The following is a 14,148-nucleotide window of genomic DNA, read 5'->3' on the forward strand; positions in this document are numbered from 1 at the left end:
TGAGACAGACAATAGGCAAGCAAAAAAAATGGTAATTTCTGAAAAATCCCTCCCAAAGGGATTGTAGCCAATATTAAAATTTGTGGGGGCATGTTTAGGAAACTACTTTTGAGCATATTTTCTGGAAATTGAGGTTCTCAAATGTAGGGCTTAAAGTTATTTATCCCATTCGAGCACTGCCCTAAGGAGCTCAAGGCCTGCATGCTAGAAAGAAAATAGGAGCCAACATGAAATAAAATATTCACACCTTAGCCTTAAATGCATGTAATCCATGGCTGCCTATTTGAAGACTTAATGGCAAAATCTATATTAAGAACACACAGAGGGAAAATTCAGGCCATTTCATTAATATTCTCCAATCAAGTCCTACCAGAGAGTAAAACAAACACCCCCTTCTGAAGACATCAAATCCTACTTTTGAGGTCAGATCTACAAAACAGGCTCAGACAGAAATTTGGGCAAAGGAACCTTCAGCTGCACATATGGTCTATTTACCTAGCAGCTCTAAAGGTGTTTTTCTCTCTGGTCTAATGAATTATGTATGAAAGTTCCCAAAGAACTAGCAGTGAAAAGAAATGAAGACCTGGTGTGAAGGAACAGTGGAACATGGGATGGGTACCAGAAGTCTTGAGATGACAAACGGAACTTCTGAATGGGGACAGGTAAATGCAACTGCGACAGGAAGGAAGAGCTATTTAGGAGGAAGAATTTGCAGACTCTCTTGATTCGTGTGGGATGTGAGTGAGAAAGAGAAGTCAAGGATGTTCCCAAGTTCCCTGCATGGGTAGCAGACAGATGGCAGTGTCATTTGCTAGGGAGAGGAGTCAAAGGAAAGTAACTCCTGTCACTAGTTGAATATGCAGAAGCTTCACTGCTTGTTAAAGAAAGGCGCTCAGTTTGGAGGGGGCGGGGGGAGAGGGTACAGATAAAAGGTCAAATACACGAATGATTAAGATTTGGAAGAGGAATTAGATTTATTCTAGGTAGTCCCAATGTTGCAAGTTCTAAGGAAGAAGATCTGAGATCAGTAAAATCCAATGATACAAAGTTAACCTGAGCAGTTGAAGACAATGAACTGCCCACGTTTGTGTGAATAGAGGTGTTCCTGCTGGTACCACCTGGTGCGTGCAAAGTGTGCAGAGGACATTTGAGCACTGGATAGGGATGGAAAGAGCCTTTAGGTCTTTCTTCATCATTAACATTCTATGACCCTTCTTCACACATTTAGAGATCCAATTCTGGGCCACAAATCAGTCTTCTATTCCAGAACTACTGCAGATTTGAGAACAACGTTGGCAGAATGAATTATCTCACAGAACAGGATTGCTGAGTTCTAGTGCTGGATATACTACTTATCAGGCAATCGATCAACATTTGGGCCCCAGTTCTCTCAACTGTGAAAGGCAGTATTTTAACTGTTAGTCACTTCTAAATTAGAAACTGTGACTCTCGGGCGCCTGGGTGGCTCAGCTGGTTAAGTGTCTGCCTTTGGCTCAGGTCAAGATCCCAGGAGTCTCCTGCTCAGCAGGGAGTCTGCTTCTCCCTCTCTCTCTGCCCCTCCCACCCTGCTCTTGCTCTCTCTCTCTCTCTCAAATAAATAAATAAAGTCTTTAAAAAAAAAAATCCGTGACTCTTAAGGAAATTTATATACTCTGTGTTATGGTAAAAGTCATTAAGGTTAAAAAAATATCCTTTTACATTAGGGTCAATTTATATGCCAAGAGTAGAGGCCACCAAGCCTTGTCCATCTAGGCCCCTTCTCCCCTCATTTCCCTTGTATTTTCACATTTGTTTGAGGAAAAGACCTTAATCCTCCTCCTCTGTTCTGTTGCTCTTAGGGGTCAGAAAGGGCTCTGGGTGTTTTCTGTCTTCCAACAACTGGTGAGACAACAAACTCTTCTAGAAAGCAAGGGCAAACTTAGAGCCAACTGTAAACCTTCATACTGATGTATTCAGCATGATGAAATGTATCCCTATAATATAAATTATGAGAAGGTGGGTCCAATCCAATCATAATGAAACCATTTAAGGCATAAAAAAGCAAAACTCCATTCCAGCTTTCAGCCAATGGCCCATACACTCACAGTATAATACAACACAAAGACATTCCAATACAATGAAATAATTTGGAGCATGTCCAGCCTCTATTTTTCAGGATGATAGAAACAAGCTCACTAGAGCTGAGTCTATTATTCAGAAGAAATGGAAGTCATGGCACACACTGCCCTAAGCCGAAAGATCATTGACAAAATTTGCTAATGAGACATCAATTCATAACATTCAAATTTTCATTTAAACTGTTGGATTCTTAATATATTTCAAAACTTACCCAGATTACCCTTTACATATTCCATAGGAGAAAAAGGATGATTACAGTGCAGCAAGGGAATTGCTTTTACAGGAAGCGTTCTTTATGCTGCAGAAAATACAAAATGTTCTAAAAATCAGAATGAGAAAAATTAAAAGCAAAAGCTATAGAAGCAAAAAAACCTTGGGATTCAAATCCCATTTCTGTTACTTACTAGCAATTCAGTCAGAGAACTCACATAGCTTTACAGGATGCCAGTTTCCCTTTGTAAAATTCTACCGAGTTCCCACCTCAGAGGTTTCTTGTGAAGATAAAATAATTAATAGAAAGAGCCTATTACAGCACCTTGCACATAGTGAGGCCTTAAATGTTAACTTGATAATAACAGTGCTGCCAACAGATGAAGAAGAAGAATCTGGGGAGATGGCAACATACTCCTTGTTCTCTATCCTGGCATCTTTCCCTGAGGGATGTGTTAACCAACATTTAGGGAACTAAAAGGTCTAGATCTTGGGAACTTAGGTCATTAAAGACAGAAGTTCTCCTTGTCTCTCAGTGACTAGCCCCCCAAATCAGAGATGATTCTAGAAGAACTTTAACTTGAATGTTTAAGATGTCATTCCCTGAGAAATATCCCAGGGATATCCTAAGCAGACTGTTGTTTGAGGGAACACAGAATTTGCCTTTAGTTTTCTCCTCAGTGAAATGGGACTATTAACATCTTTCCTCCACAATTATTTTCACAAATTATAAAATAATTTGTAATAATTATAAAATAATTTGCCAAAAGTATTAACATGGGTCTTCCCTACTCTTTCCCCTCCTCCCAACAGATACAGAGAACACTTTTTGCCTGTTCTGTTGCACCCCCTTGCCTGCCCTCCTCCCCCCTACCCCCATGAGAGTTCAGCTGTTGCTAGATGGACTGTCTGGGTTTTCATGATACACAATCAAGAGAAAGGGGCCAGTAGAGAAGACAGGCTTAGGCTGGGGGAGCAGTTTTATCAGAGGAGGTCTGTGAGAGATTTTGGAAGAGGCTAGAAGCATCAAATAGAGGGGAAAGACAAGGGGGTTTCTAGAAATATTGCTACAGATTATACGCCTTCTTTATCATGTTTTGGCAGTATAAACAAAGAATTGAAGTTATTATTTTAAATTCATTTTTGGTTGATTGCCCATTTCTGTAACAGAATCACTATTTCAAGACTGGACCAATAAGGTCAGTCATGTCTTTAGTAGGGTCTACATTAAAAAAAAAAAAAAAAAAAAGGATAACAGGCACAAAAACCTCATATAAACCTTTGGCAGGATTTATTTAGTTAGCACATGACATTGGGAAGTTGGAAAGCACTGACGTCTTAGAAAGGCACGTTAGGATTATGGGGCTAGACTATATGAGGTTAGAGCTACAGCTACACTAGGTCATCATCTTATTTCAATATTTTGTCCAAAGTCTGGGCTCCTCACCATCAGAGAGCTACACCTGCCAATTCCTTCTTCATATTCTTGGATGCCCTGCCCCAGTCCTTCTATCCCAGGGTTTCTCAACCTCGGCACTACTGACATTTGGGGCTGGATAACTGTTTGGGGGCCACTGTGTACATTGTAGGATGCTAGCTGCTAGTCCCATCAGTTGCTAATAGCATCTTCCCTCCTCCCCCAGCAAGTTGTGAAAATCAAAAATGTCTCCTGATATTGCCAAATATCCCCTTGTGGGCAAAACTGCTCCTCGTTAAGAACCCCTGTTTCATCCTAACCACCCAGGCGTAGAAGAAATACTTACACCCCACAAGTCATTTTGATCCCAAGTTCTCAACAACCCATGACCGTTACAGTTGTCTGCATGCTGGACTGCCCGCATCGGGCTGTTATCTACAAATCGTAAATGATTATAACGGTTACCATTTGTTGGAAATTTCTTATGTGCCAGGCATTGGGTTAGGGAATTTAACTTGATTTTCATTCTTATACATAAGTGGTAGATATTGTCTTCACTTAGAGAGGAGTAAAATGAGGCTCTGAAATGTAAATAACTCATCCAAGGTCATAGCCAGTGAGTGGTTGAACTGGGGTTTGAACCTAAATTCATCTGAGCCTACAGTCTCTTTTTGACTCATGCCACACTATGTCTCCTAATGAGAAAAACCAATGCAGAGATAGATCTGGGAAATGCATTTGGTGTAAGTTCTAGGAGTTAAAATGGCGAGGCCAGAGCATAGACTGTTGCAGAACTCACAGTTCCCTGCAATAAACTGACCACCAGCAATATAAATGCCTCTGTTCTAAGGACGTTACCATGTTGATTTTTAAATTATGGATTTTCTACTGCAAACAGGAAAATGGTGGTTTCCTCTAAGTAGAAACAACAAGCAGTAGCTAGTTGCCATAGTAGCCGAGATAAACTTAATCTTGACTGGGAATACAATCACCAGAGAGGAACAGCAAGTATGGTAAGGAGTCAAAACCAGACGAGGAGAGTGTTTTTCACCTGGGAAATAGAAAGTCAACGGACAGAAATGGTAATCGTTTTCAATTATTTGAAAGGCTACCATCTAACAGAACGGAAGCACGTGTTCTAGATTATTTCAAAAGGAAAATCCAGGATTTGTAAGGGGAAATTACGATGAGATAATGGAAGCCAGTTTTCCACTAAATGATAAGAAAGAACATTTAACCATCATAGTGTTTCAACTGGACTGAAAAATTAAACAAGCTGTCTAGAGAACAACTAACTCATCACTGAAATGGGAAGGTGATGGCAGGGAGGTCGTCCCCATTGGGAGACCCCAGTGTGGGTGAGGCTGGACTAGATAAATTCTCAGGCACCTTACAAAACAAGAATCTGCTTCTCTGAAGAATCAGGAAATAGTCAATTCCTGCTGAAAACAGACAAATGGCAGGTAGGGGCAGTAGGTGTGTCCACTGGACAGAAAGTACCAGCAGTAACTCATCACTATAAGAGGAGAGGTAAACTCCAGTTGTGCCTGGGAAGAAAATATTTAGGTGAGACAAGATATAAGAGGGGAAGACTCTGGGGGGGATTTTTTCCTTCTGCTTCAAACACATGACCATGAGCTAGGGCACTAGGGTTAAAAAAGGAAGACCAAGAATCAGGCAGCTCTTTCTTCTGTCTTCCAATCCTAAAACACTGTGATGTCTCTTTCTTGGAATTTACAGCCACCTCTCACTATTTTGGCTTCAAAAGTCCATTAAAAGAAAACAGGCAAACACACAGCTAGGGGATAGCTAGAGTAATAGTTGATTAGCTCTCTTATAAACACCTAATATTGCCTTTGGTTTCACGACCCTTGTTTCACCTTCAACCAAGAATTTGTTATACAACATCTCACCACCGGAGTCAGGGAATGGAGAGCACAGGGCTAACCTCAAACTTTCCTCTTAGAAAACCAACCACATTGTAAATTTGCAGGACTTGTCTTGGAAAACTAAATTATTATAACAACCTCTAAGGCACACAACTTCCCTTATAAAAATGAGGTGCTGAAAGCATAAAAGGTTTTCAAAAAAAAAAAAAAAAAAAAAAAAAAAAAATATATATATATATATATATATATATATATATATACTGATTCATCTTTCCATATTAAATATGAATAATATGTAAGAGAATTTTCCCTATCTCTTCATCTCCAGGGCACTCAAAGCATTTACAGTCTCATTATTTTACACAATGCTGGTTAAGTGGCTACCAAAGATTACTATCCTTTGATTTCTAAGAAAGCAACTATAGAAAGATTAAATAAGTAAGTTGTCTAAGGTTGCTCAGTAATCGAGATGCTTGGAGTTTTCCATTCAGTGCTTGTTTTAGCAACTTAGTACTAAAAAAGTGATTGAATCTTGTAAACTCACCTGAACTCCCAAGTCTTACTCATTTCTTCTCCACTTCTCACACACACCTGAAATTTTCATCATCTAAGCACAAAGCTGCCACCATGGAGATCTTGGACAAGGGTATCCTACCAGACCAGTGCCACGACCACACGAAACCTGCACCACACCTACCTGGGTTTTCCAATCAGAACCAACCCACTCCCTTATCAAGTGAAGTTGATTCTGCCTGGCTGTGTCTGGGAAATTTTTAACCCCTCAATTAGCTATTAACAATTGGTTTAACTCAGACGAGACAGAGGACAAAATAATAGTGGCTGAAAAAAATGCCTCCACCATTCTGATTACAAAGGAGGCATGATTAACGAAGTTTCCTTTGTGTCTAAGCTCCATTCTGAAAGCCAGAGAAAGAGCTTTCCACTCGCTTTGTTGACTGCTGAGTCTTTTCCTACTTGTCTCATCACCCACACAATCTGTTCATAGCCCAGAGAGACAATCCAGCCAGTCTGTGGAGAGTTCCTAAAACATTCATGTCGTGAAAGCAGACAGGATGAACAGGACCTCATCTCAACAAAGGATGATGGGACATTCAGCAAAAGAGTTCACAAAGGAAAATACCGACCGAAGGCCCTAGGCTGAATGGATTTGCCCACAATGTCTAACATAAGCCTGTCCTTACGGGTATTTGTAAACCTTCTGGTCAATTTACAACCACCTCCAGGTTTTGTCCCCCAAACGCCATTGCTTTTAGAATAAAAGGTTTTTTAAAAAAATACAATGAACAAGTTAAGGAAGTCCAAATCACTGCTTTAAGGATCCTCCTGTCTCTGAGACCTTTAAACATAAAAACAAAAGTGAGAAAAAGATTCTCATTACCAACTCAACCACCTCAGCAGTTGAGATAATGCATATAAAACACTTAGCATATTGCCAGGCACACAGTAAATGTTCAATTAATACTACCTAACATTTTCTAATGTACTGCTTTGTTGTCTTAATAATATTCTTGTGTATGTCCTGCCTATCAGCTAAAACAGGGCCACTTTGTCTTTGGTGTCGTACAAAAGATAAGTGCCATCTACGCCATCATCTCCATCTTCTTATACATCATTATCATAGATCCTACCGATTTATGGTAGGTTATGGATGGGATACTAAAAGCAAACCTAGTCTCGTAGCTGGCAAGTGGTCAATTTCCAAATTTGTTCATTTTATATCCAATGATTTCTTTCCATAACACCATAGATGAGCAGACGATCAGGCCTTGTACCTCTTTCTATTCCTCAGAATTCAGCCAAGTACTAAAATATACCTTAATCACCATCTAAACAAATTTACTGAGGATTTTCTAATAAAAAGAAAAGAAATGGGTGGAAAGGCCAATATATTTGGCTTTGAGAAAGACATGCCTCTGTTTTTATTTGCCAAGGAAAAGCATTACCAGGTCCACTTAGCAAATAATAAAAGCAAGAGAAGCATGAGGATTGAAAGACACGTCTAGGGAAGCAAATGGGGCTAGAGTCAGATCTCTTGATATTCTGCTCATGGCCTTTTCTATTAAGCTCATTTTTAATTCAATGCCTTAAATGAGGTGAGTCTTGTCATGAATTATATACATCAAGTTGTGCTTCAAATGACCATCCCATACTTTAAAGACCCAGAGCAAACTCTCTAGTTCTTAAAAAAAAAACTTTTTATCTGATCTAAAAAATGCTTAGAACACATTCTATTTCACCCAACGTTGACCTTAACGACAAACTGTCTAATGTTATCGATCCTGTCTCTCCAATCAAATTTAAGTTGGTTGAAGGCAAGAGCCACGTGTGTACTTCCGTCTGTAGCCCATCACTAACCCAGTTCAGGGACTATTCTAACATGTGCTGCCTCATTCTTTGTTCTGCTTCACAGACTCTTGGATGTCCTAACGAAACCTCAAGCCACTGTAACATCTACTCAAGTTTCCCAACCATCCCCAGAAATACTGCTCTGCTTGGGCAGTCATTAAAGCTTCTCCTATGCCTTCAAGAACCTCATTTTAGCTGCTGGGACATCCTGTTGCCATCCATTTCACACAGACATCCAGCTCAGCAGGAGTACGTGTTGCAATGAGCTTTACTTCAAAGCCAACAGCCTGGCCAAGCTCCAGGAATTGTCACTAATGATCTTCACCAGCCACTTGATGCTCCAACAGTGGTACAATACACACACACATACACACACACACACACACACACACCCCATTTCAACCACTACTCTGGTTGGATGAGCTATGCCTCCAGAGGTTGGTTCCATACCTGATTTTATATTTTATTGTTACAGAAGACTTATTCCATGAAACCTGAGCAAACTCTCCAAATACACCTTCTGCAATATAGAAACGGTCATCAACCTATCCTTAAACCAAAATGCCGTAAGTGCATCAGTCTGGGGTCTTTTGGTTGCAAGAGAAATGGAAATCTTGCTCACAGTTGCTTTAGCAAAAATCAAATGAATCAATTAACAAGGTGAAGCTGAAAAATGTCCAGAGACAGAGCCGTCTTTAGAAAGAGGTTGCTTTGAGAAATCACATTATGTGAACAGACCTCACTTCTCTACAGTCCCTGAATTCTACCTTATATTTTATTAGCTTCATTCTCAGGCTTCATTAGAGGGACTCCAACAGTTCTAGGCTCATATTATCTGGGTTCAAGTTCAGTAAGAAAAAGATATCTCTTTCTGGTGGCCTCCAACAAGCCTCAGAATTCACTCTGGGTAGACTAACTTGAGGCAGGTGTTTACTGTGGCTTGGTTACGTGCCCATCACTGGAGACAGAGGTGAAGGTTCTCTTCAACCACACAGATGGGAGAGTGGAGGGGGCAAGTGCAACAGGGAAACTCAGGGTTCTGCTATCAGTAGAATTAGGCTGAACCATTCTCCCCAGTAAGTCTTCTCTCTTTCCCTAATCTCTAAGAAGTTGTATTACAGGGATGGAAATGAAGGAAAGAAATAACCAGGCAAATCACAAAAGAATATAAATAGCCAGAAAGCATAGGAAAATAGATGCATCCTCACTATTAATCAAAGACATGTAAATTAACAGAAGATATTCTTGGCACATTAGAAAATTTAAAAAAATAAAAACAATGCTCAGGACTGGCCAAGATGCAGGGAGATGGACACTTCCAGACTTGACCCATGGGTTCTCTGGTGGTTATTACTGATCCGAAAGGCAAGTTGGCAGTCTCAATCAAAATCTTTAAAAATGAGCATGCCTTTTCTTATTTTTATTTATCTATTTTAGAGAGAGAGAGAGTACAAGTACATGAAAGCAAGGGGAGGGGCCGAGGGAGAGGGACAGAGAGAGAGAGAGAAGCAGACTCCCTGTTGAGAGCAGAGCCAACCATGCAGGGCTCCATCTCACAACACTGAGATCACAACCTGGGGTGAAATCAAGAGTTGGACACTTAATCAGCTGAGCCACCCAGGCACCCCATAAGCATGTCTTCTGACCTAAGATAAATTCATAGAATGAAGTTTCTAAGGAAATAATTAAGGGTATGGTCAAGAATTTAACTACAAGGAAAGTTTCCCCAGCATTGCTAAAATACAGTCCCCGAGATGGAAATATCATCAATGTTCAGATACAGGAAGTTGGGTAACTTAATTACAGTACATCCATTCTATGGAACATCATACCAACATCAAAAATGGCCTTTCGATGCATATTTATTGGCATGACAAAAATAACGGAGGAAGGCACACAGAAGTGCTAATGCAGTGAGTGACCACACCACAACCACTTTCACTAGCTAAACATAGTAAATTAGTTTCACTCTCATCTAGGCGCTCTCTAGTTCCTTCTTAAGATTTACCACAGGGTTCTAAAGACCCAGATTCTGCTGAGGAAAAGATCAAAACATCTGGATATTCTCAGGAGGCTGAAATTTGTTGATCCTTCAAAGAGATACTGCTTACATACTCAACAACTGTTTATAGGAACATCTGAGTATTTTATCAGGTAGAGGTGAAGAAAATGGACCACTGATGGCATTGACTTTTCCTGGAGACAGCTCAAAAAGTAATGTTTGGCTAACATACAGTGACTTCTATGACAAATAATTCTCCGCATTAAAAAAAAAAAAATACAAGCTCCTCCCCCAATCTTCAGTATCATCATATAGCAATTAAACTTCAAATCCCCAGAGTAATTCCACCACAAACAAATCTCACCAAGTCAAACCTTCACAAACAAAACTCACCACAAACAGGGCTATTCTCCCTCTCAGTTTCCATAACTTTGAAATGTGAATATCCTTGGTGAACCCATCTATCTTAGAGTGCTATTGGTAAGGCCAAATGAGAGGATTTCTAGAAAGTGCTCTGAAGAAGGATAACAGCACTATATAAATGTGAGGTAGTGAGAGTATGAATTCATCACCTAAATTTAACATACCCTCAACAAAGCACCTGGGAGTCCATGTCAAACCTCTGGCTCTACCACCATGTCTACATTCTTTTCCTGTAGTCATTTCTGAAAACCGGATGTTGGCCTGCAAAACTTCCCTGCAACAAAAGGACAAGACCTTCTTTACTTTCAAATCAGCCAGGGTGATCATAGAAGTATGGTGTTTCTAGCTGTTGAAACTGAGGTAATAAAGTAATGGAGGGAAATGCCAAAGATAATCCAAAAAGCAGACAGATGTGCCTGGTATAGACGAGAGACTGAAATGGAAAGGACAGTAGTATGAACAAGTAAACGGGTTAATGGTTTTCATATTATCTCATTCGAGCCATGGCAATTAAAAATCCCAGAAGATAGAAGCTTCTGAGAATGAGAATTCTTTTAGAATTAGCACACAGTAGTAGTACAAGCAATATTTTAGAGGACTCCAGATTTCTTCCCAAAGGAAATCGCTGCTTTAGAAAAGAAAAAAAAAAAAAGTTGTTTCTTGGTAGTGCTGTGCCTCTATACTAGACTTACAAGTGTTTCTTCTACAGTCTCTTTCCCATTTTGAAGAATGGTAAAAGTTTAAATAAAGCATGGATGGGTCAATAATAAGTACACTTAAGTTCTTAAATGCCCTTCTTTTTAAACCTCTACCCCAATTACATCCCTCCCTTGAGGATATTTACAATCCTCTATGACACATGCTCTGTACCTTCTTGGTTCAAGGAAAACACACCTACAGCATTTCAAATTAACTACTGACCCTTACTCTCACACTATAAACAAACCCTTTTCAAAATCTCAATTGCATTGTGTCCACATTGATTAAAGCTTGAAGCCTGGTGACCTCATGTGGTGTTAACTTCTCCCATGCACCAACAGCATTCTGCCTTTCTACTCAATTACCCCCTTTGGTGCCAGAGGATCGCTACCCAATGAACATACACAATGGACTTCTGCTTCATTACACTAATCAACAGCAGGATAGAAATAAGCAGAAGAGGAATAAACAAGCTAATTTATCATGAGGACAGAGCAAGCTTTCACCAGTCTCGCCATGGAAAACTTCAGTGGTTAACGGGAATATCAATGGTCTGGGGGTGATGTTTATGATCTTACAGATTATAGACAGAGCCACAACAGAAGCTCAGTGATTAAAGAATTTTGCAGAATAGCAGGTGTGAACACCATGCACACAAAACCCATCCATGTCTTCAAACTCTGTGGTCTTACATAAAACCTACTTCATAATTATTTTGAGAAGTTCAACCCAGGGCTTTGGATAACATGGACCGACACCCTGGTAATTTGCCCCAAGTGTTCGACCTAACTGTGGGGCCTCTCTTATTCATCTTTGACGAGGTGGTCAGGAGGGACCCAGCCTCTTTGTGAGAAGGATCTGGATGCCCCCCCCCTTCATTAGGCATGGCAAGGACACAGCGGCTGATTGAATTAACAACTTAGGAGGGCTTCAGTCCCAGTTCCCAGACATTAGCACCATCATCCAGAACAAATTAAAAGTCTCACAGCAATTAAGCAGATTTTGAAAATGAATTTCCCATGGTTCAATGGTTCAACAAGCAATCTCGAGTTAAGTATTACAGGAAAGTTTAGGAGGAGGAGAGGAGGAGCTGACTGCTGAATTTCCAAAGTAAACATTCAATTGGTGAAGGCAACAACAAAAAACTTTTCAGCCTCTGCTAACTAGGGTTTCCCACTTTTTTATATGAAATTGGAAATATTCAGTCACGGAAAGGGAAAGAATAAAAAATTAACATGGATTTGTATTAAAATGGTGGGATTTCAGGATTTTTTTCTTTGTCTTTAATGCCTTTCACATCACTGTATTCTTGTTCAAAAACATAAACAAAAATTAGGAGGGAACAAAAATGTATGATCCTAATCTCTAGATTTTAAATGTACACAACGCAACCTAGACCTGACAGAGCAGACAGAAAACCTATGTCAGCCTCCCAAAGGACTCCAGGTGAATCACTCCTGGAACTCACTCCCGGGTTAAAAGAATAACACTAACGATGAAACAGCACCTAGCATATTCCAAGTGCTTACCATTTATTTGCCAGGCACTGGACACATTCTTTTACCTCATTAATCTTTTCACTTAAGTCATTTAATCCTCACAGAAATGTCATATGATGAACATTACTGCTCCCATTTTACCTATTTGAGAGACAAGAAAACTCAGGCTCTGAGATGAGGTCATTTGCTCTGGGCCGCACAGCCAGCAAGTGGTGGGGCCGGGATGTGCACCCAGGTCTTCCAACCCCACAGCTCTTGCTTACATTTAGAATAGCAAACTCCCATTGCCAGTGTGGTTTTACCCGGTCTTTGGAGTTCTGGATGGGTCCATCGCCAAAAAAAAGAAAAAAAGTGTCATTATTTTAGAGGAAGAGAGTACAGGATGACCCAGATGAGGAGGGACTCCTGCTGCCTTTCAAGCCCCTACATTCTCCCAACACCAGAGCCTCCCTGCCCCCTTACTTCATGCCAGCTCTGCACCCCCTCCTCCACAATGCTCCCTCCCATCTCCACCTGCTCCACTAGAAAGGCCAATAGGCCTAAGTTCCTCTCTGCCCCCAGGCACACACTGAGCACAGCACGCACGTTTGCATACACTTCAGGAACCTAGACAACTGTGTGGAGGAATTCATTCCCACACACCAGTCCACAAGCTGAACACATGGAATGCAGAGGTGGTTATTTGCATGTATTAGGCTTTCTTGTCAAGGACAACTGACATCGTCAATATATTACCCATCTCTATGAAGAACTGCGAATGCGTCTGCAACATTCTTAGGAGGGAAACTCTGAAAGATGAATTTCCCATCTTTAAAAGTTTATAGAGATCTAAACAAACTATCTGGTCTTCTTAAAGAAGGCCCTAAAAACCAGTCCTCGTGGAGCATAAGAAACGCATTTACTTCTTAAAGACAATAAAGCACAAAATTGCCATCATTCAACGTTCTCATCTGAATATTCAAAGTTTGGAAAATACAGATAGTAGTGTGTGTTCCCTTCCTTCCAGCAAACTTCATCAACCAAGCAGTCAGTCAATTCTCTGCCCTTATGGCCAAGTGAAGACCAAATACGTAGATCAGACAGAACAGTAATCAGCGTAACCATAGGCATGGATAACGAAACACTCCACTAGTGGTCGGGACACTTCCTTCCCATCTTACTATCTCACTGTGACTCCTCTAGGCCTTAGTCTCCACAATATAATACGAGAAGGTCTCTTTCCAAAACTCCAAAAATTATACACTTTTATATATCAAAGCATACAAACCGTGAAGGTGGAACAATCTTTTAGGTTCAAGCAAATAGTAAGAAACCTCCTCATTTAATTATAAAAGAATAGCTTGGAATACAACGTTACAAGTCTTAGGGCAGATCTTAAAAGTTGAAGCATTTTAGCTATCTCTGCAGTAAGTCCAAATGCAAAGTGTTTCTTCCTTTCTTCCATCCATCCATCCTTCCTTCCATCCTTCCTTCCATCTATCCTTCCTTCCATTCTTTCTTTCTTTCTTTCTTTCTTTCTTTCTT

The 14,148-nt window shown here is 40.3% G+C and overlaps 1 protein-coding gene across 5 annotated transcripts in view; it reads right to left on the reverse strand.

Moving 5' to 3' along the window:
- The window catches only part of WLS (Wnt ligand secretion mediator), a 145,299-nt gene that overhangs the window by 116,098 nt on the left and 15,053 nt on the right, over positions 1 to 14,148 (reverse strand). The window contains exon 1 of one of the 5 annotated variants that reach the window (XM_045802050.2): positions 6,179 to 6,354. The exons of 3 other annotated variants lie outside the window; for them this stretch is intronic. Coding sequence is in view for 1 of the 2 variants with exons in the window: in XM_045802049.2 (XP_045658005.2) it covers positions 2,330 to 2,354 (25 nt within the window). In the remaining variant the exon portion in view is untranslated. Of the gene's footprint in view, positions 1 to 2,329; positions 2,370 to 6,178; positions 6,355 to 14,148 lie in introns of those variants that run through there. One more of the 5 variants, XM_045802049.2, reaches the window with a different exon arrangement.

The sequence above is a fragment of the Ursus americanus genome, chromosome 12, assembly GCF_024610735.1.
Source record: "Ursus americanus isolate L20-20 chromosome 12, mUrsAme1.1.p, whole genome shotgun sequence".
Classification (NCBI taxonomy): domain Eukaryota; kingdom Metazoa; phylum Chordata; class Mammalia; order Carnivora; family Ursidae; genus Ursus; species Ursus americanus.